At 48.4% G+C, this 22,822-nt stretch overlaps 1 protein-coding gene across 1 annotated transcript in view; it reads left to right on the top strand.

Annotated features, from left to right (window-relative positions):
• Positions 1 to 22,822, top strand: part of LOC145339277 (uncharacterized) — a 65,515-nt gene that overhangs the window by 13,565 nt on the left and 29,128 nt on the right. Inside the window, exon 2 of the mRNA XM_080183689.1 lies at positions 1,005 to 1,762. Coding sequence (XP_080039815.1) covers positions 1,005 to 1,762 — 758 coding nt within the window. The remainder of the gene's footprint in view (positions 1 to 1,004; positions 1,763 to 22,822) is intronic.

The raw sequence follows: 22,822 nt of genomic DNA, 5'->3' as shown, positions 1-22,822 counted from the left end.
CTAAGGCCTCAATGATCTGCTATCCTGCTTGTAAGATTGAGTTTGATTAAGTGCGTCTTTTAAAAGCTCAACTATTCCCACATAAAATGATGAGGTTTGCGAATTCTGATCATGTGTTCAGGCCTCAGCTGCCTGAATGGTCAACACAAAGAACAAAACCAGCCCGGGAAACAGGCCCAACGAGCCCGCGCCGCCATCTCAACACCACCAGTCCCCCTCTCCACCCATCACCCTTATCTATTGTTTTATGGCCATCCACATTGAGGGAAACTGATTTGGGACAATTTATTCCTGCCAATCAGCCTAAGAGCACATCTTTGGGGTGTGGGAGGAAACCGGAGCACCCGGAGAAAACCCACGCAAGCACGGGGAGAATGTGCAAACTCCCACAGACACCGGCCCAAATCCATGTGTCTGCACAGCAATCAGCGATAGTCACTGAGCTGTCGTCTTGCCCAGTATCTGGTCCAGTTTAGGCAGACACTAACGACATGAAGCACTAGGCCAATCTCGAACAACCAAGAGCAGCCCCAGTACGACCCATCGCGTGTATGCCCCTCGTTGGACAACAAGGCGGACTGACTTAAAACCTGTGAATTAAAAGAGAAAAAACATTATTGTTGTACCATATCCATTTACCTTACCAGGTAAATGCTAATGAACCTTATTTGAACCCCAGTTAATGAACCCCTTATTAATGAACCCCAATGCTAATGAACCTTATTTAAAACAATCTCCTATATCCACCCATCTCCAACCCACTCATGTGCCTGTCTAAGTTACTCTTAAACAACTCCAGCATGTTTGCCTCCACCACCTTACTTGGCAGAGCATTCCATACCCCCACTACCCTCTGTGTGAAAAACCTCCCTCTAATATCCGTGTTATACCTCTCCCCCCTCACCGTAAGCCCGTGGCCCCTCGTCCTGTGCGTCTCTACTGGCCTTTAGTGTGACTGGGGAGTAATTGTGGGATGTGATGATGTGTGCCTTTTGTCTTCCCAGTGGTGAGACAGGAATCGGCCAAGAGGAAGGTGGTTCTGACCAAAGTGACCTTCTTGCAGAATGGTTCACCCTGCGAAGACATCCTGTCACATCCAGCGCGAGCCAAGACAGGAAATCCTGAGGACAACCCAGCTCGGCAAACGAACAATCACCCGGAGCTCACAAAGTCGGCGTTCCTGAGCTCCTTCCCCGAGTACGCGACGGTGAACGAGCCGTCAAACTGCATCCCGAAACTGTACAAATCGGAGTCGGAGGATTCCGGCGTTGAGCTGCCGAGCGACACAAACTCGCCGTCCACCCCGTCAGGGTCCGAGCAGAGCTTTGGCATCCATCGGAGGGAATCCTCGTGTGATTCCGGGATGGCTTTGAGCGTCGTGTCCTCCTCTCCCGCCGTTCAACACTGCCCGTTCCCCGTTGAGTACTGCAGCTTGGATAAGTGTGCGAGAGCGGATGGAAAGACGGAGGAAAGCCAGGCAGTGAAGGCCAAGAGGGTGCACCCGGCCTCCGCCAACTGGAAAAAAGTCAGCCGGTCAAACAGAAACTTGAGTCAGAGTCCGACCATTATTGACGAAGAAGCGACGGAGCACAGGCGCCTCTCGCTTGTCGAAATTCTGATTGCTGACAACAATTCGCAATCCCCTGGGAGCGATGGGGCGGAGCACACGAACGAAGATCGGTTAGACCGAGAGACGCTGAAAAGACAACCGTCGAGTGACAGTCTGAACGATTACATGGAGGAGTGCTGCCGACTGAGCCAGGTAAGAGGACATTCAACTCTTTCCCATTCTCACACCCCCACTGTCGCTCACAGTCACAGCCGAACGCTGATACTTTCAAACGAATTGTTTAAATGGCAGGGAGTCCCCGGGGAAGTCAGGAACTCACAAAGCAGTGGATCGTACGCTCAAAGATTAGAACGGAATGGGGTGGGGGGGGGGAGGTGGTTTAACAGGGGAGCACTAAAGGGATTGAGTGGGAAAGTAAAACTGTGGCTGAGGATCAGCCGTATCTTATTAATGTCAAAGCAGACTCGAGCGGCTCTTATAATCTGGCTCCGATTTCCTGTCTTCATTAGCAAGCTGCAGACACCGAACTGAGCTCTTGAGCAGCTCAGTACAGATCAGGCCTTTTGTCTCGGGAAAGTAGTAAAAGGGGAAAAGTGCGACCAAAGTGATGGAAAGGAATCATCAGAAATAGGAGCAGGAGTCGGCCATCTAGCCCTTCGAGCCTGCCCCGCCATTCAATAAGATCATGGCTGATCTGAAGTGGATCAGTTCCACTTTCCCGCTTTCTCCCCTTAATTCCCCTGTCTATCAGAAACCTATCTGCCCGTGACTTAAATATATTTAGCGAGGCAGCCTCCACCACTTCAACGGGCAGAGAATTCCAGAGATTCACCACCCTTTGAGTGAAGAAGTTCCTCCTCAACTCCGATCTAAACTGCCCCCCCCCTTATCTTGAGGCTGTGCCCTCTAGTCCTGCTATCCTTTCTAAGTGGGAAGAATCTCTCTACCTCTACCCTATCCATCCCCTTCATTATCTTATATGTCTCTATAAGATCCCTCCTCATCCTTCTAAACTCCAACGAGTACAGACCCAGTCTATTTAGTCTCTCTTCATAGGCCAACCCCCTCATCTCCGGTATCAGCCTCGTGAACCTCCTCTGCACTCCCTCCAAGGCCAAAATATCCTTGCGTAAGTGCGGCGACCAAAACTGCACACAGTACTCCAGCTGCGGCCTCACTAGTACCCTGTACGGTTGCAGCAAGACCTCCCTGCTTGTATATTCTATCCATTGGTTTCATATGTATTGGAACTATGCAGAGATGACACTAGTTTCTTTGTGCACGGCCAACTTTATTCACTGTGTTTTCAGATGTCTCCTCCATGCTTCTCGCTCTTTCTATCATTCGTTTACTTTTCTCTGAGTCCACCTCCAGGTTTAACCAATCGAACAGGAGCACCATTAGAAATCAAAGTCACATAATTGAACACAGAACAATTCACCCGTGTAAAACTAAAGATAAATTAAACCATCGTAAACAGCAAACGTATTTACATTGAGCCATTTCTCAGAGTGGATCTTGTCTACTTTGTCTAAGTACGGAAATCGTGTCTGAGATGTGAAGGTCTCTGATGATGACACTCAGATCTGTAAGTTTGAGGATGTGATTTCAGTGTGATCAAAGAGAACAAAGAATAAAGAACAATACAGCACAGGAAACAGGCCCTTCAGCCCTCCAAGCCTGCGCCGCTCACTGGTCCAACTAGACCATTTGTTTGTATTCCCAGTCTGCTCATGTGACTATCCAGATAAGTCTTAAACCATCCCAGCGTGTCCGCCTCCACCACCCCACTCGGCAGCGCATTCCAGGCTCCCACCACCCTCTGTGTAAAATACGTCCCTCTGATATCTGAGTTATACCTCGCCCCCCTCACCTTGAACCTGTGACCCCCTCGCGATCGTCACCTCCAACCTGGGAAAAAAGCTTCCCACTGTTCACCCTATCTATACCCTTCATAATTTTGTACACCTCTATTAGGTCTCCCCTCATTCTCCATCTTTCCAGGGAGAACCACCCCAGTTTGCCCAATCTCTCCTCATAGCTAAGACCAGGCAACATCCTGGTAAACCTTCTCTGCACTCCCTCCACGTCCTTCTGGTGGTGCGGAGACCAGAACTGGACGCAGTACTCCAAATGTGGCCTAACCAACGTTCTATACAGCTGTAACATCAGACTCCAGCTTTTATACTCTCTACCCCATCCTATGTGTAGTGGTCCATTTTGGCAGGACCAATGGGATGCGGGAGTACAATATCAAGGGTAGGAGTCTTAGCTGTGATGAGGATCAGAAGGATCTTGGGGTCTGGGTCTATGGGACTCTTAAATTGGCCTCGCAGGTGGAGGATGTGGTCAAGAAGGCGTATGGTGTACTGGCCTTCATTAATCGAGGGATTGAGTTTAGGAGTCGGGAGGTAATGCTGCAACTTTATAAGACCCTTGTCAGACCCCACTTGGAGTACTGTGCGCAGTTCTGGTCGCCTCACTACAGGAAGGATGTGGAAGCTATTGAGAGGGTGCAGAGGAGATTTACAAGGATGTTGCCTGGATTGGGAGGCATGCCTTATGAGGATAGGTTGAAGGAGCTGGGACTCTTCTCCCTGGAGAGACGAAGGTTGAGAGGCGACCTGATAGAGGTTTATAAAATGTTGAGAGGAATAGATAGGGTGGATTCTCGGAGGCTATTTCCCAGGGCTGAAATGGTCGCTACGAGAGGACACAGGTTTAAGGTGCTGGGGAGCAGGTACAGAGGAGATGTTAGGAGTAAGTTTTTCACTCAGAGGGTGGTGAGTGAGTGGAATCGGCTGCCGTCAGTGGTGGTGGAGGCGAACTCGCTGGGGTCTTTTAAAAGACTTCTGGATGAGTATATGGGATTTAATGGGATTGGGGGTTACAGATAGTTCTGTGGCTTTGTAGGTATGGATGTGATCGGCGCAACTTGTGGGCCGAAGGGCCTGTTTGTGCTGTCGTGTTCTATGTTCTACGTTCTATGTTCTATAAAGGCTAACGTACCATATCAGCTTGATGAGACTGATGGTCAATGTCACAGTTACTCATCAGAAAGAGAAATGTATCCTCACAGTTGCTGTGCTGGAACTCTCTCACTCTGCTCAAACAGCCTGCATTCCTGTCACCATCCAACAGAGAAACCATTATACCCAGCAACTGTTCAATCTGCTTTGGTCCTGACAGAGATGGTACAAGTTTTGTGGTTGCAATTTTGGCCATTTGGTGGCAACTCAATCCCCAACTTCAAATTGTGGTTCCCTTTGTGCCTATTTGCTTGTTAACTGCCCCAGCGATGACAAATCTAGTGTAGGTCCCCTGAGTGTGTGAGGTGATCCACTTTGGTAAGAGTAACAGGAGTACAGAATATAGGGCAAATGGAAAGACTCTTGGTAGTGTTGACGAGCAGAGAGATCTCGGGGTACATGTGCATAGCTCCCTGAAAGTTGGCACCCAGGTTGATAAGGTTGTTAAGAAGGCGTACAGTGTGTTAGCTTTTATTGGTAGAGGGATTGAATTTCGGAGCCGTGAGGTCATGTTACAACTGTACAAAACTCTGGTGCAGCCGCACTTGGAGTATTGTGTACAGTTCTGGTCGCCGCATTATAAGAAAGATGTGGAGGCGTTGGAAAGGGTGCAGAGGAGGTTTACCAGGATGTTGCCTGGTATGGTGGGAAGGTCTGATGAGGAAAGGCTGAGGGACTTGAGGTTATTTTCGTTAGAGAGAAGAAGGTTACGAGGTGACCTAATTGAGGCATACAAGATGATCAGAGGGTTAGATAGGGTGGATAGTGAGATCCTTTTTCCTCGGATGGTGATGGCTAACACGAGGGGACATAGCTTTAAATTGAGGGGTGGTAATTATAGGATGGATGTCAGAGGTAGGTTCTTTACTCAGAGGGTAGTACGGGCGTGGAATGCCCTGCCTGCAGCAGTTGTGGACTCGCCAACTTTAAGGGCGTTCAAATGGTCAGTGGATAGGCATATGGATAACATTGGAATAGTTTAGGTTAGAGGGTCATTAGATTGGTTCCACTGGTCAGCACAACATCAAGGGCCAAAGGGCCTGTACTGCGCTGGAATGTTCTATGAATCACCAAGATTTCTTTTAGCTGAGATCCTGTGTGGTATTCGGAATAATTGATTTATTATAATAATTTACCAAAAGGAACACATGATTTTATAAAGCACCTTTCACAATCGTCCCAAAGATTTCAGAGCTAATCAGTATGCCTTCTGAAGTGTAGTCATTTGTAATGTAGACAATCTGGTAACTAATTCATACAAAGTATCTTCCACAAACAGCAATGTTATGAGATCATAGAAACCTACAGTGCAGAAAGAGGCCATTCAGCCCATTGAGTTTACACCGAACACAATCCCACCCAGGCCCTACCCCCATATCCCTACATATTATACCCACTAATCCCTCTAACCCACACATCCCTGGACACTAAGGGGCAATTTCTTAGCATGGCCAATCAACCTAACCCACACATCTTTAGACTGTGGGAGGAAACCGGAGTAAACCCACGCAGACACGAGGAGAATGTACAAACTCCACACAGACAGTGACCCGAGCCAGGAATCGAACCCAGGACCCCAGAGCTGTGAAGCAGTAGTGCTAACCCACTGTGCTACCGTGCCGCCCCATAACCCGTGAGAGCTTTACCCGGTGCCTGTCTGCTTGGAGAGTGTGGATTGATGTGGGCAAAATGGGATATGAATGAATGGTTCAAACATTTTCCCCTCCCACACACTCAGGCTTCATCACGGAATCGTTCACACTCGATCGCAGTGTTGGATGGTGATGAATTCCGTGCCGGGAACGCCACGGACTGGAGTCAAACCACACTCCGCTGTGTGTCGTGATAATCACCAAAAAAGCCAAACAATATCCAGTATCTTCCGATGGGGCGAGCTTTGTAAAATCCCGCCCTGGGCCAATGGAGAATCCTCGCCTCTCCCAATTCCAGGGAGGAGGTGGCCGGTAAAATTCTGGCCAATGTCTGGAATATCAATGAGTGAGGTTCTGGTGATGGAATTTGATCTCAGACCATTTACAACGTCGACCAAACATTGTACTTGCCCACGAATATCCGCTTGGAGCTGTTGCCATGATTTTGTTGGCCTTGGGATTGGTTGGAGGAATGCGGGACAGGGTTTAACAGATTACTCACTGAGTGTTTGACCTCTGCCTTTTCTAACGGGATCTTCCGTAGGGTGATGTATTGCTGGCTACTGGACTTCATCATGGGATCATTATTTCATCCTAACACCCAGATTTCCTCCTTTGATCTCCATGTGGCTGTCACACTTCCGGATTAATGAGTCTGGTTAGAATCATAGAGTCCCTACAGAAGGAGGCCCATCAAGTCTGCATTGACCACAATCCCACCCAAGCCCCATGCATTTACCCTAGCCAGTCTCTCTGACACGAAGGGGCAATTTACGATGGCCAATCCACCCAAAACCTGCGCATCTTTGGACTGTGGGAAGAAACCAGACGGAAACCCACGCAGACACGGGGAGGATGTGCAGACTCCGCACAGACAGTGACCCGAGCCGGGAATCGAACCCTGGCGCTGTGAGGCAGCAGTGCTAACCGCTGTGCTGTCCACACAACACAAATGTGAATTTGTTGCATATTCTGTAATTCAGGATCAGATCTCCCTCGATTTCACTCCGTTTTGAGTGTTGGGCAGGGGCTCTCTGCAGTCACTGATTCTCTCTTCAATTTCTCTTTGGCACAGGAATCGCGGAAAAATCACATTGTCTTTAATGTTGCCCATTGTTATTGCTAACATTGCCTGCGCTAATTGTATAGATGGTTCCTTTATTGTGGAGACGTAGGCAGACGAGGGCACTCACATTGTTAAGATGGCGGCGCAGGCTCGTTGGGCCAAGGGGCCTGTTTCCCATGCTGTGTTGTTCTTTGTATAATCCTGTCAGCTACCCGGCTGTGTAAACCTGTGAGATATTCAACCTGAACATGTATTGTTAGTGGAAGTTGACCTGATCCTGATGCAAAGAACAGAGAACAAAAACAGCCCGGGGGCCCAATGAGCCCGCGCCGCCATTTTAACATTACCAGTCCCACCCCTCCACCCACGACCCTTATCTATTGTTTTATGGCCATCCAGATTGAGGGAAACTGATTTAGGGATAATTTATTCCTGCCAATCAGCCTAACAGCACATCTTTGGGGTGTGGGAGGAAACCGGAGCACCCGGAGAAAACCCACGCAAGCACGGGGAGAATGCGCAAACTCCCACAGACACCGGCCCAAATCCATGTGTCTGCACAGCAAACAGTGATAGTCACTGAGCTGTCGTCTTGCCCAGTATCTTGTCCAGTTTAGGCACACACTAACGACGTGAAGCACTAGGCCAATCTCGAACAACCAAGAGCAGCCCCAGTACGACCCATCGCCTGTATGCCCCTCGTTGGACACGAGGCGGACCGACTTAAAACCTGTGAATGAAAAGAGAAAAACATTATTATCATACCATATCCATTTACATTACCAGGGACGCCCCAATGCTAATGACCCTTATTTAAAACAATCTCCTATATCCACCCATCTCCAACTCAGTCATGTGCCTGTCTAAGTTACTCTTAAACAACTCCAGCATGTTTGCCTCCACCACCTTGCTTGGCAGAGCATTCCATACCCCCACTACCCTCTGTGTGAAAAACCTCCCTCTAATATCTGTGTTATACCTCTCCTCCCTCACCTTAAGCCCATGGCCCCTCGTACTGTGTGTCTCCACCATAGGAAATAGCTTACCTCTGTTTACTCTATCTATACCCTTCATAATCTTATATACCTCTATTAGATCCCCCCTCAGTCGCCGTCTTTCAAGGGAAAAGAGCCCCAATTTGCTCGATCTTTCCTCATACCCCAGTCAATGAACAATCTCGTCAGTGACGGTGATCAATGTGGAAAGTGAATTTCCTACTGTAGAAATATACGTGCCAATGTTGTTAGGTGTAGAGCTTCCCACTCTCCAGTCGACTATTTACATTCTGGCGTGGGAGACTGTACCAAAGGAGCAAATCTGGGTGTTTTCCAGCCGGAAACCATGGATGAACAGGGATATCCACTGCTTGCTGATGTCCAGGTCTGACCCATTCAAGTCAGGTAGCCCTGATCTATATCCCTGTTTGTGAACACAACTCCCTGATGAAGGGACAGTGCTCCGAAACCTAGTGGTTTTTGCTACCAAATAAACTTATTGGACTTTAACCTGGTGTGGGTAAGACTTCTTACTGTGTTTACCCCAGTCCAACACCAGCATCTCCACATTACTAATACAAGACAGCCAGGTACAATCCATCAAAGGTGCCAAAAGACAATAACGGGCCAAGCCAGAGTCCCAGGTTAGCCACACCGACCCCCGATTACGGCAAGATATAACAGACAGATGAAGTTTGTAAAATCGCCAGCTCCAACGCACCCCCTCCCTGATGAGCTCAATGCATTTTATACCCGTTTTGAGCCAGAGGTTGGTGAGAGTACACCCTCCACCCTGGATGAACCTGTATCTGGGGTCATCATTGCAGATATCAGAGCAATCTTCTCGAAGGTCACCCCATGGAAAGTGGCTGGCCCGGACGGGATACCCGGAGCACTCAGATCCTGCGTGGATTAGCTGGTGGGAGTATTCACCACTATATTCAACCTCCTTACAACAATCTGAGGTCCCTATCTGCTTCAAGAAGGCGACCATCGTCCAGGTATCTAAGAAAACCCAAGCAGCAGCGTGTCTTAATGACCATCTTCTGGTGGCTCTGACATCCATCATTACAAAGTGCTTTGAAAGGGAAATCATAAGAACATAAGAACATAAGAAATAGGAGCAGGAGTAGGCCATCTAGCCCTTCGAGCCTGCCCCGCCATTCAATAAGATCATGGCTGATCTGTCGTGGCTCAGTTCCACATTCCCGCCCTCTCCCCATAACCCTTAATCCCCTCGCTTATCAAAAACCCATCAACCCGCGTCTTAAAAATATTTAGCGAGGCAGCCTCCACCACTTCAACGGGCAGAGAATTCCTGAGATTCACCACCCTTTCAGTGAAGAAGTTCCTCCTCAACTCCGTTCTAAACCGCCCCCCTTTATCTTGAGGCTGTGCCCCCTAGCCCTACTGTCCTTTCTGAGCGGGAAGAGTCTCTCCACCTCTATCCTATCCATCCCATTCATCATCTTATACGTCTCAATGAGATCTCCCCTCATTCTTCTAAACTCTAACGAGTACAAGCCTAGTTTATTCAGCCTCTCCTCATAGTCCAACCCCCTCAACTCCGGTATCAGCCTAGTAAACCTCCTCTGCACTCCCTCCAGGGCCAAAATATCCTTGCGCAGGTGCGGCGACCAAGACTGCACACAGTACTCCAGCTGCGGCCTCACCAATGCCCTATACAGTTGCAGCAAGACCTCCCTACTTTTATATTCAATCCCCCTCGCTATGAAGGCCAGCATCCCATTCGCCTTCCTGACCACCTGCTGCACCTGCAGGCTGGGTTTTTGCGACTCATGCACAAGGACCCCCAGGTCCCTCTGCACCGTCGCCTGCTGCAGTTTTTCGCCACGTAAGTAATAGTCCTTCCTACCATTCTTCCTGCCAAACTGGACCACCTCGCACTTGCCAACATTAAATTCCATTTGCCATTTCCTGGCCCATTCGCCCAGCCTATCTAGATCCTTCTGCACAAATCATGCCACAAATCAATTCCAGCCTCCCAGACTGCCTGGATCCACTACAGTTTGCCTATCGCCACAACAGGTCCACAGCAGATGCCATCTCCCTGGCCCTACACTCAACCCTGGAACACCCAGATAACAAGGACACTGATGTCAGACTCCTATTTATTGTCTACAGCTCAGCCTTCAACACTATTCTCACAAAACGCATCTCCAAACTCCATGGCCTGGGCCTTGGCTCCTCCCTCTGAGGCTGGATCCTGAACTTCCTGACTCACAGACCACAATCAGTAAGGATAGGCAACACCACCTCCTCCACGATCATCCTCAACACCGGTGTCCCACAAGGCTGAGCTCTCAGCCCACTACTATACTCCTTATACACCTATGACTGTGCGGCCAAATTCCCCTCCAATTCGATTTTCAAGTTTGCTGACAACACCACTGCAGTGGGTCAGATCTCAAACAATGACAAGACAGAGTACAGGAATGAGATAGAGAATCTGGTGAACTGCTGTGGCAACAATAATCACTCTCTCAATGTCAACAGAATGAAGGAGATTGTTGTCGATTTCAGGAAGTGTAAAGGAGAACGTGCCCCTGTCTACAACAATGAAGACAAAATGGAAATTGTTGAGAGTTTCAAGTTTTTAGGTGTCCAGATCACCAACAACGTGCCCTGGTTCCCCCCCCCCATAGAACATAGAACATTACAGCGCAGAACAGGCCCTTCGGCCCACGAACAGTTAAAAAACAATGACCCGCTAACCTAAACCAATCCCTTTTCATCCATAAACCTATCCACACTATCTAAACCTCTAATCATCTTATATGTTTCAATAAGATCCATGTTGACACTATAGTTAAGAAAGCCCCACCAACGCCTCTATTTTCTCAGAAGACTAAGGAAATTTGGCATGTCCGCTACGACTCTCACCAATTTTTACAGATGTACCATAGAAAGCATTCTTTCTGGTTGTATCACAGCTTGGTGTGGGCTCCTGCTCTGCCCAAGACCGCAAGGAACTACAAGAGATCATGAATGTAGACCCAATCCATCACACAAACCAGCCTCCCATCCGTTGACTCTGTCTACACTTCCCGCTGTCTCAGCAAAGCAGCCAGGATAATTAAGGACCCCACACACCCCGGACATTCTCTCTTCCACCTTCTTCCGTCGGGAAAAAGATACAAAAGTCTGAGGTCGCAGCTGAAGAACAGCTTCTTCCCTGCTGCCGTCAGACTTTTGAATGGACTTACCTTGCATGAAGTTGATCTTTCTCTGCATCCTAGCATTCTCTCGTTTCCTTCTCTATGAATGGTATGCTTTGTCTGTATAGCCCGCAAGAAACAATACTTTTCACTGTATAAGAACATAAGAACATAAGAAATAGGAGCAGGAGTAGGCCATCTAGCCCTTTGAGCCTGCCCCGCCATTCAATAAGATCATGGCTGATCTGTTGTGGCTCAGTTCCACTTTCCCGCCCTCTCCCCATAACCCTTAATCCCCTCTCTTATCAAGAACCCATCAACCCGCTTCTTAAAAATATTTAGCGAGGCAGCCTCCACCACTTCAACGGGCAGAGAATTCCAGAGATTCACCACCCTTTGAGTGAAGAAGTTCCTCCTCAACTCCGTTCTAAACCGCCTCCCCTTTATCTTGAGGCTGTGCCCCCTAGTCCTACTGTCTTTTTTGAGCGGGAAGAGTCTCTCCACCTCTATCCTATCCATCCCATTCATCATCTTATACGTCTCAATGAGATCTCCCCTCATTCTTCTAAACTCTAACGAGTACAAGCCCAGTTTATTCAGCCTCTCCTCATAGCTCAATCCCCTCAACTCCGGTATCAGCCTAGTAAACCTCCTCTGCACCCCCTCCAAGGCCAAAATATCCTTGCGTAAGTACGGCGACCAAAACTGCACACAGTACTCCAGCTGCGGCCTCACCAATGCCCTATACAGCTGCAGCAAGACCTCCCTACTTTTATATTCAATCCCCCTCGCTATGAAGGCCAGCATCCCATTCGCCTTCCTGACCACCTGCTGCACCTGCAAGCTGGGTTTTTGCGACTCATGCACAAGGACCCCGAGGTCCCTCTGCACCGTCGCCTGCTGCAGTTTTTCGCCACGTAAGTAATAGTCCTTCCTACCATTCTTCCTACCAAAGTGGACCACCTCACACTTGCCAACATTAAATTCCATTTGCCATTTCCTGGCCCATTCGCCCAGCCTATCTAGATCCTTCTGCAGACTCTCCACACCCTCCGCACAATTTGCCTTTCCCCCAATCTTGGTGTCATCAGCAAATTTCGACACCATACACTCAGTTCCCTTCTCCAGATCATCTATATAAATGGTAAATAGCTGAGGCCCCAGCACCGACCCCTGGGGCACCCCACTCGTCACCAACCGCCAATCCGAATAGCACCCATTGACCCCCACTCTCTGCCTCCTATTTGACAACCAATCCTCTATCCACGCTAACACCCTACCCCCAACTCCATGTCCCCTAACCTTCTGCAATAACCTCTTGTGAGGTACCTTGTCAAACGCCTTCTGAAAATCCAGAAAGACCACATCCACCGGCTCTCCTCTATGTTAATAATAAATCAAATACATTCAGATTTTGACAACAGACAGAACATATAAACAATGGATCATTCTCTTCAACGCACTGTGTGAGCACAGTTCCAATTACATTCCTTCACACATCTAGGATGCAAGGGGAGAGCAGGAGCTGGGATCAGGTTGGGTGGGGATGTAGTGGTAGCCAGCAGTATTTCAGTGTCAGCTTCTCCTAGCTCGATGTTATTTGAAAAATGTATTTGTTCTGAGTGTCAGTGTTCCCTCTATTAGGTTCTCCCGTTAGATTGAAACTTCCTGAAACCAGGAATTCAATATCCCACGGGAGCTGGAACCGTGTAATCATAGACTCTCTACAATGCAGAAAGAGGCCATTCAGCCCATCAAGTCTGCATCGACAGACTATCTCACCATCCCCACCCTATTCAATGGCTAATCCAGATAACCTGCACATCTTTGGACACTAGGGGCAGGATTTTACAGCCTTGCTCAACCCGAGACTGGAAAACCCCACCTGAGGTCAACAGACCGTCCCAAAGAACGAACAGAGAACAAAATCAGCCCGGGAAACCGGCCCTTCGGCCCAACGAGCCCATGCCGCCATCTCAACACCACCAGTCCCCCTCTCCACCCACGACCCCTGTCTAATGTTTTATGGCCATCCAGATTGAGGGAAACTAATTTAGGGACAATTTATTCCTGCCAATCAGCCTAACAGCACATCTTTGGGGTGTGGGAGGAAACCGGAGCACCCGGAGAAAACCCACGCAAGCACGAGGAGAATGCGCAAACTCCCACAGACACCGGCCCAAATCCATGTATCTGCACAGCAAACAGTGATAGTCACTGAACTGTCGTCTTGCCCAGTATCTGGTCCAGTTTAGGCACACACTAACGACATGAAGCACTAGGCCAATCTCGAACAACCAAGAGCAGCCCCAGTACGACCCATCGCATGTATGCCCCTCGTTGGACACGAGGTGGACCGACTTAAAACCTGTGAATTAAAAGAGAAAAACATTATTATCATACCATATCCTTACACATTACCAGGGACGTCCCAATGCTAATGACCCTTATTTAAAACAATCTCCTATATCCTCCCATCTCCCGCTCCAATTCCGTGGTGGGCAGGCTGGAGAATTCCTGCCAAGGGATAATTTAGCACGGCTGATCCACCAGCGCACACATCTTCGGATTGTGGGAGGAAACCAGAGCACCCGGAGGAAACCCACGCGGGCACGGGGAGAATGTGCAGGCTCCGTACCCACAGTGACCCAAATCAGGAATCGAATTTGGGGGTCCCTGGCCCTGTGAGGCAGCAGCGCTAACCACTGCCACCCAATCTCCCGATTGCAAATCCCCAGGGGTTGGTTTTTAGGATCCAGAAATCAAAGCCAAAAATAGCAAGGTGGAAGAATGTGGAAGATAAGATAAAGTGGACGGTTAGCGTTCTCCGAGCTTGGCTTTCCAAAGCCTGTTGGTGTGGGAGGATGGGGAGGAGACCCAGTTTTGACTTTCTGGGAAGGAATGACTCAGAGATTGCAGATGCTCCCAATTTTAACATTGACCAGGGAAATAATATTTCGGATTGCTGATGTACAAAGGATGACATGAACAGAGCATTTGGCTATCGAGTAATCTCCAGGTTTGAAATAAATCTACCACTTGCTGTCCTGAATCAGTGAGTCAAGGTTGCATGTTCAGAGATGAGCAGTTCCCTTCATCACGAAATAGTTTACATTCCTGACATTTTCCCTCTGTCCTTCGCAGAGGGTGTTGGCACTGTTTCCATGACAACACACCCCCCTCCACCACCCCCCACCCACGACTCCAGCCGAGGGTTGACCTGTTGCGATGGATTTCACAGTAAGAAGTCTCGCAACGCCAGGTTAAAGTCCAACAGGTTAAATTGAGGTTGTGTCTTTCTCTACCCTATTTGTGAATCGAACTCCCGCTCGGCTGGCGAAGGGGCAGCGAGCGCTCCCAAAGCTGGCGGCTTTCGCTACCAAATAAACCTGTGGGACTTTAAGAAGTCTCACAACCCCAGGTTAACGTGTCCCATGCCAGCATCTCCACACCGACAAATTTCGTCAGGGTAACCTGTCTGGCAAAGCCTATTTAGGTAGGCCTTACTGTTGTCATGGAAATCCGCTTTAAATATAAAAAGAGACTCGTGGATGAAATTTCCAACTACTTTGAGAGAAAGTCTATGAACGTTGAATGATTCTTGTGGTGTATATGCCGTTTGGAGCTGTACCAGGATGTTGAAGACAAACATGCCTTTTACATTGAGTTTGAATTTAAATAACTTGGAGTACTGTGCGCAGTTCTGGTCGCCTCACTACAGGAAGGATGTGGAAGCTATTGAGAGGGTGCAGAGGAGATTTACAAGGATGTTGCCTGGATTGGGAGGCATGCCTTATGAGGATAGGTTGAGTGAGCTAGGTCTCTTCTCCCTGGTTGTTAGGAAGGCATACGGTGTCTTGGCGTTTATTGGTAGGGGGATTGAATTTAGGAGCCGCAACGTCATGTTACAACTGTACAAAACTCTGGTGCGGCCACACTTGGAGTCCTGTGTGCAGTTCTGGTCCCCACATTACAGGAAGGATGTGGAGGCATTGGAGAGGGTGCAGAGGAGGTTTACCAGGATGTTGCCTGGTATGGAGGGGAGATCCTATGAGGAGAGACTGAGGGATTTGGGGTTGTTTTTGTTAGAAAGAAGGCGGCTAAGGGGGGACCTTATTGAAACATATAAGATGATTAGAGGTTTAGATAGGGTGGACAGTGATAGCCTTTTTCCTCGGATGGAGAAAGCTAGCACGAGGGGGCATAGCTTTAAATTAAGGGGGGGTAGTTATAGGACGGATGTCAGGGGTAGGTTCTTTACCCAGAGGGTGGTGAGGGATTGGAATGCCCTGCCTGCTGCAGTTGTAAATGCGCCTAGTTTGGGGGCGTTTAAGAGATCCGTGGATAGGTTTATGGACGGAAAGGGATTGGTTTAGATTAGTGGGTCATTGTTTTGTAACTGGTCGGTGCAACATCGTGGGCCGAAGGGCCTGTTCTGCGCTGTAATGTTCTATGTTCTATGAAGGTTGAGAGGCGACCTGATAGAGGTTTATAAAATGTTGAGAGGAATAGATAGGGTGGATTCTCGGAGGCTATTTCCCAGGGCTGAAATGGTCGCTACGAGAGGACACAGGTTTAAGGTGCTGGGGAGCAGGTACAGAGGTGATGTTAGGGGTAAGTTTTTCACTCAGGGGGTGGTGAGTGAGTGGAATCGTCAGTGGTGGTAGAGGCAAACTCGCTGGGACCTTTTAAGAGACTTCTGGATGAGTACATGGGATTTAATGGGATTGAGGGTTATAGATAGGTCTGGTAGGTAGGGATATCATCGGTGCAACTTGTGGGCCGAAGGGCCTGTTTGTGCTGTAGTGTTTCTATGTTCTATGTATGTAACCCTCAATCTATTACAACTTGAGGAGAGACAGCAATGCCTCTGAGATCAGATAACTGACTGCCAAAGGAACAGGGTGATTTTTTTACCAAAAGCATATTTTACGGATAATAAGAACATAAGAAATAGGAGCAGGAGTAGGCCATCTAGCCCTTCGAGCCTGCCCCGCCATTCAATAAGATCATGGCTGATCTGTCGTGGCTCAGTTCCACTTTCCCGCCCTCTCCCCATAACCCTTAATCCCCTCTCTTATCAAAAACCCATCAACCCGCGTCTTAAAAATATTTAGCAAGGCAGCCTCCACCACTTCAACGGGCAGAGAATTCCAGAGATTCACCACCCTTTGAGTGAAGAAGTTCCTCCTCAACTCCGTTCTAAACCGCCTCCCCTTTATCTTGACGCTGTGCCCCCGAGTCCTACTGTCCTTTCTGAGCGGGAAGAGTCTCTCCACCTCTATCCTATCCATCCCATTCATCATCTTATACGTCTCAATGAGATCTCCCCTCATTCTTCTAAACTCTAATGAGTTCAAGCCTAGTTTATTCAGCCTCTCCTCATAGCTCAACCCCCTCAACTCCAGTATCAGCCTAGTAAACCTCCTCTGCACTCCCTCCAAGGCCAAAATATCCTTGCGTAAGTGCGGCGCCCAAAACTGCACACAGTACTCCAGCTGCGGCCTCACCAGTGCCCTGTACAGTTGCAGCAAGACCTCCCTACTTTTATATTCAATCCCCCTCGCTATGAAGGCCAGCATCCCATTCGCCTTCCTGACCACCTGCTGCACCTGCAGGCTGGGTTTTTGCGACTCATGCACAAGGACCCCGAGGTCCCTCTGCACCGTCGCCTGCTGCAGTTTTTCGCCACGTAAGTAATAGTCCTTCCTACCATTATTCCTACCAAAGTGGACCACCTCGCACTTGCCAACATTAAATTCCATTTGCCATTTCCTGGCCCATTCGCCCAGCCTATCTAGATCCTTCTGCAGACTCTCCACACCCTCCACACCCACACCATAATATTTGTAAAATTTTAAAGTTGACATCATATTAATTGCGGAGTATTTCGAAAGCAGTGACAGAGTCAGAATGGATTGATGAAGGAGAAACCATGCTTGACAAATCTGTTAGAATTCTTTGAAGATGTAACGGATAGGGTTGACAAGGGGGAGCCAGTTGATGTGGTATATGTAGCCTTTCAGAAAAATCCCACGTAACAGATTATTGTGCAAGATTAAAGCCCATGGGATTGGGGGAAGTGTATTGAAATGGATAGAAAACTGGTTGGCAGAGAGGGAAGAAAGGGTAGGAATTAATGGGTGCTTTTCAAATTGGCAGGCAGTGAACTAGTGGGTGCCACAGGGATCGGTGCTGGGACCCCAGATATTTCACAATATATATTAATGAGGGAACGATATGTAACATCTCAAAGTTGGGTGGGTGGGTGAATTGACGAGGAGGCAAAGATTCTTCAGAATGATCTGGACAGATTGGGGGAGTGGGCAAATCAATGGCAAATGCAGTATAATTTGGATAAATGTGAGGTTATTCACTTTGGAAGCAAAAACAAGAAGGCAGGTTACTACCTGAATGGTTGTAAATTGGGAGAGGGGAGTGTGCAGAGGGATCTGGGTGTCCTTGAGCACCAGTCACTGAAGGGAAGCGTGCAGGTACAGCAGGTGGTAAAGAAAGAAAATGGTATGTTGGCCTTTATTGAGAGAGGTTTCGAGTACAGGAGCAGGGATGTGTTGTTACAGGAGCCTTGGTGAGGCCACACCGAGAGAGGGAATTATAGACCGGTGAGTCTCACTTCTGTTGTGGGCAAGGTTTTAGAAAAAATTATTAGGGATAGGATTTATAGTTATTTGGAGAGTAATGAATTGATTGGAGATAGTCAGCATGGTTTTGTGGAGGGTAGGTCGTGCCTTACTAACCTTATTGAGTTTTTTGAGAAAGTGACCAAAGAGGTGGATGGGGGTAAGGCAGTTGACGTGGTATACATGGATTTTAGTAAGGCGTTTGATAAGGTTCACCATGGTAGGCTTCTGCAGAAAATGCGGATGTATGGGATTGGGGGTAATCTAGGAAATTGGATCAGGAATTGAACATAAGAACATAAGAAATAGGAGCAGGAGTCGGCCATCCAGCCCTTCGAGCCTGCCCCGCCATTCAATAAGATCATGGCTGATCTGTCGTGGCTCAGTTCCACTTTCCCGCTTTCTCCCCATAACCCTTAATCCCCTCTCCTATCAAAAACCCATCAACCCGTGTCTTAAAAATATTTAGCGAGGCAGCCTCCACCACTTCAACGGGCAGAGAATTCCAGAGATTCACCACCCTTTGAGTGAAGAAGTTCCTCCTCAACTCCGTTCTAAACCGCCCCCCTTTTATCTTGAGGCTGTGCCCCCTAGTCCTATTGTCTTTTTTGAGCGGGAAGAGTCTTTCCACCTCTATCCTATCCATCCCATTCATCATCTTATACGTCTCAATGAGATCTCCCCTCATTCTTCTAAACTCTAACGAGTACAAGCCCAGTTTATTCAGCCTCTCCTCATAGCTCAACCCCCTCAACTCCGGTATCAGCCTAGTAAACCTCCTCTGCACTCCCTCCAAGGCCAAAATATCTTTGCGCAGGTGCAGCGCCCAAAAATGCACACAGTACTCCAGTTGCGGCCTCACCAATGCCCTATACAGCTGCAGCAAGACCTCCCTACTTTTATATTCAATCCCCCTCGCTATGAAGGCCAGCATCCCATTCGCCTTCCTGACCACCTGCTGCACCTGCAAGCTGGGTTTTTGCGACTCATGCACAAGGACCCCGAGGTCCGTCTGCACCGTCGCCTGCTGCAGTTTTTCGCCGCGTAAGTAATAGTCCTTCCTACCATTCTTCCTACCAAAGTGGACCACCTCACACTTGCCAACATTAAATTCCATTTGCCATTTCCTGGCCCATTCGCCCAGCCTATCTAGATCCTTCTGCAGACTCTCCACACCCTCCGCACAATTTGCCTTTCCCCCAATCTTGGTGTCATCAGCAAATTTCGACACCCTACACTCGGTTCCCTCCTCCAGATCATCTATATAAATGGTAAATAGCTGAGGCCCCAGCACCGACCCCTGGGGCACTCCACTAGTCACCATCCGCCAATCCGAATAGCACCCGTTGACCCCCACTCTCTGCCTCCTATTTGACAACCAATCTTCTATCCACGCTAACACCCTACCCCCAACTCCATGTCCCTCGACCTTCTGCAATAACCTCTTGTGAGGCACTTTGTCAAACGCCTTCTGAAAATCTAGAAAGACCACATCCACCGGCTCTCCTCTATCCACCGCCCTAGACACATCCTCATAGAACTCCAGTAAATTTGTCAGACACGACTTCCCCTTAACGAAACCGTGCTGCGTCTGCTCTATCAAGCAATTCCCTTCAAGATGCCTCGCAATTTCCTCCTTGATGACAGATTCTAACATTTTACCTACCACAGATGTTAAACTAACCGGCCTATAATTCCCCGCCTTTTGCCTGGCACCCTTCTTAAACAACGGCGTAACATTAGCCGTTTTCCAATCATCCGGCACTTCCCCGGAATCCAGCGACGTTTGGAAAATAACCACCAAGGCATCCACTATCACCTCTGCCATTTCTTTCAGAACCCTCGAATGCATTCCATCCGGTCCTGGGGACTTGTCCACAATTGGCTGGCGGATAGGAGACAGAGGGTGGTGGTTGATGGTAAATATTCATCATGGAGTTCGGTTACGAGTGGTGTGCCTCAGGGATCTGTTTTGGGGCCACTGCTGTTTGTAATTTTTATTAATGATCTGGATGAGGGTATAGTTGGGTGGATTAGTAAATTTGCTGATGACACCAAAGTCGGAGGTGTGGTAGATAGTGAGGAAGGGTGTCATAGTTTGCAGGGAGACTTGGACAGGTTGCAGAGCTGGGCCGAGAGGTGGCGGATGGAGTTTAATGCGGAGAAGTGTGAGGTAATTCACTTTGGTAGGAATAACGGATGTGTTGAGTATAGGGCTAACAGGAGGACTCTGAATAGTGTGGATGAGCAGAGGGATCTAGGTGTATGTGTACATAGATCCCTGAAAGTTGGGAATCAAGTAGATAAGGTTGTTAAGAAGGCATACGGTGTCTTGGCGTTTATTGGTAGGGGGATTGAATTTAGGAGTCGCAGCGTCATGTTGCAACTGTACAAAACTCTGGTGCGGCCGCACTTGGAGTATTGTGTGCAGTTCTGGTCCCCACATTACAGGAAGGATGTGGAAGCTTTGGAGAGGGTGCAGAGGAGGTTTACCAGGATGTTGCCTGGTATGGAGGGAAGGTCCTATGAGGAGAGGCTGAGGGATTTAGGGTTGTTTTCGTTGGAAAGAAGGCGGCTAAGAGGGGATCTTATTGAAACATATAAGATGATTAGAGGTTTAGATAGGGTGGATGGTGATAGCCTTTTTCCTCAGATGGAGAAAGCTAGCACGAGGGGGCATGGCTTTAAATTAAGGGGGGGTAGCTACAGGACGGATGTCAGGGGTAGGTTCTTTACCCAGAGGGTGGTGAGGGATTGGAATGCCCTGCCTGCTGCGGTTGTAAATGAGCCTAGTTTGGGGGCGTTTAAGAGATCCGTGGATAGGTTTATGGATGGAAAGGGATTGGTTTAGGTTAGAAGGTCATTGCTTTGTAACTGGTCGGCGCAACATCGTGGGCCGAAGGGCCTGTTCTGCGCTGTAGTGTTCTATGTCCTATGTTCTATGTTCTATATTGTGTACAGTTTTGGTCTCTTTTTCTGAGGAAGGATGTTCTTGCTCTTGAGGGAATACAGCGAGGATTTACCAGGCTGATTCTGGGGATGGTGGGACTGATATACGAGGGAAGATTGACTAGGTTGGGATTGTTTTCACTGGAGCTCAGACGAAAGAGGGGGGGGATCTCAGAGAGATATACAAAATTCTAACAGGACAGGGTGGGTGCAGGGGGGGATACTCCTGATGATGGGACTGTACGGAACCAGGGGTCACAGTCTGAGCATTCGGGGTAGACCATTTAGGCTGGAGATGGAAATATTTCTTCACCCAAACAGTGGTGAGCCTGTGGAATTCATCAGCACAGGAAGTAGCTGACACCAGAACATTGAATGTATTCAAGAGCTGGTTGGATATAGCACATTGGGGTGAGTGGGATCAAAGGTTATGGGGAGAAAGCAGGATTAGGCTATTGAGTTGGACAATCAGTCATGGTCATAAAGAATGGTGGAGCAGGCTCAAAGGGCCGAATGGCCTCATCCTGCTCCTATCTTCCTAGTTCCTTTTGCTGTAATCAGTTCCCGTTTTGGTAAGAGTAACAGGAGTACAGAATATAGGGCTGATGGAAAGACTCTTAGTAGTGTTGACGAGCAGAGAGATCTTGGGGTACATGCGCATAGCTCCCTGAAAGTTGGCACCCAGGTTGATAAGGTTGTTAAGAAGGCGTACGGTGTGTTAGCTTTTATTGGTAGAGGGATTGAATTTCGGAGCCGTGAGGTCATGTTGCAACTGTACAAAACTCTGGTGCGGCCGCCCTTGGAGTATTGCGTACAGTTCTGGTCGCCGCATTATAAGAAAGATGTGGAGGCATTGGAAAGGGTGCAGAGGAGGTTTACCAGCATGTTGCCTGGTATGGTGGGAAGGTCTTATGAGGAAAGGCTGAGGGACTTGAGGTTATTTTCATTAGAGAGAAGAAGGTTACGAGGTGACTTGATTGAGGCATACAAGATGATCAGAGGATTGAATAGGGTGGACAGTGAGAGCCTTTTCCCTCGGATGGTGATGGCTAACACGAGGGGACATAGCTTTAAATTGAGGGGTGGTAGTTATAGGATGGATGTCAGAGGTAGGTTCTTTACTCAGAGGGTAGTAAGGGCGTGGAATGCCCTGCCTGCAGCAGTTGTGGACTCGCCAACTTTAAGGGCGTTCAAATGGTCAGTGGATAGGCATATGGATAATATTGGAATAGTTTAGGTTAGAGGGTCATTAGATTGGTTCCACTGGTCGGCGCAACATCGAGGGCCGAAGGGCCTATACTGCGCTGGAATGTTCTATGTTCGATTATTTTCAATAACAGTTGCCTCCTAATCTCCTGACCCTTACAGTGAGGTGTATTTAAATTTATATCTAGACGTTATGGAGCTGCTAGGAGCCGTGTCCCAGCCCTTCCCACTGCGGCTCAAGGCTGCCGAGGCAAAGGCATTGTTCCCGAACTCTGGAATAACATTCCAGGAAACAGCCCATCCCCTGAGAATGGCACACATCAGAGATGGGAACGGGATGATGTCGGAAAATGTCTGGAATGTAGAGCGTGGAATGTTTCAATACAATGAGCTCTCATTCCCGAAGGTGTTGGAATCAGCAAAGTCATTGTGGGAAAGGCCAGGGAGAAGGGAAATAGCCAGCAAACTTCCTGTTCCTACTGAACAATCCAACGGAACAGGAAGTGACTGTGTGAATACACAGCGGGTGAAGACA

Source organism: Carcharhinus amblyrhynchos, unplaced genomic scaffold (genome assembly GCF_965287045.1).
Source record: "Carcharhinus amblyrhynchos unplaced genomic scaffold, sCarAmb.v2.hapA scaffold_377, whole genome shotgun sequence".
Taxonomy (NCBI): Eukaryota; Metazoa; Chordata; class Chondrichthyes; order Carcharhiniformes; family Carcharhinidae; genus Carcharhinus; species Carcharhinus amblyrhynchos.
The sequence above is the reverse complement of the archived record's forward strand: the minus strand, read 5'-3'. Positions and strand labels throughout refer to the sequence as shown.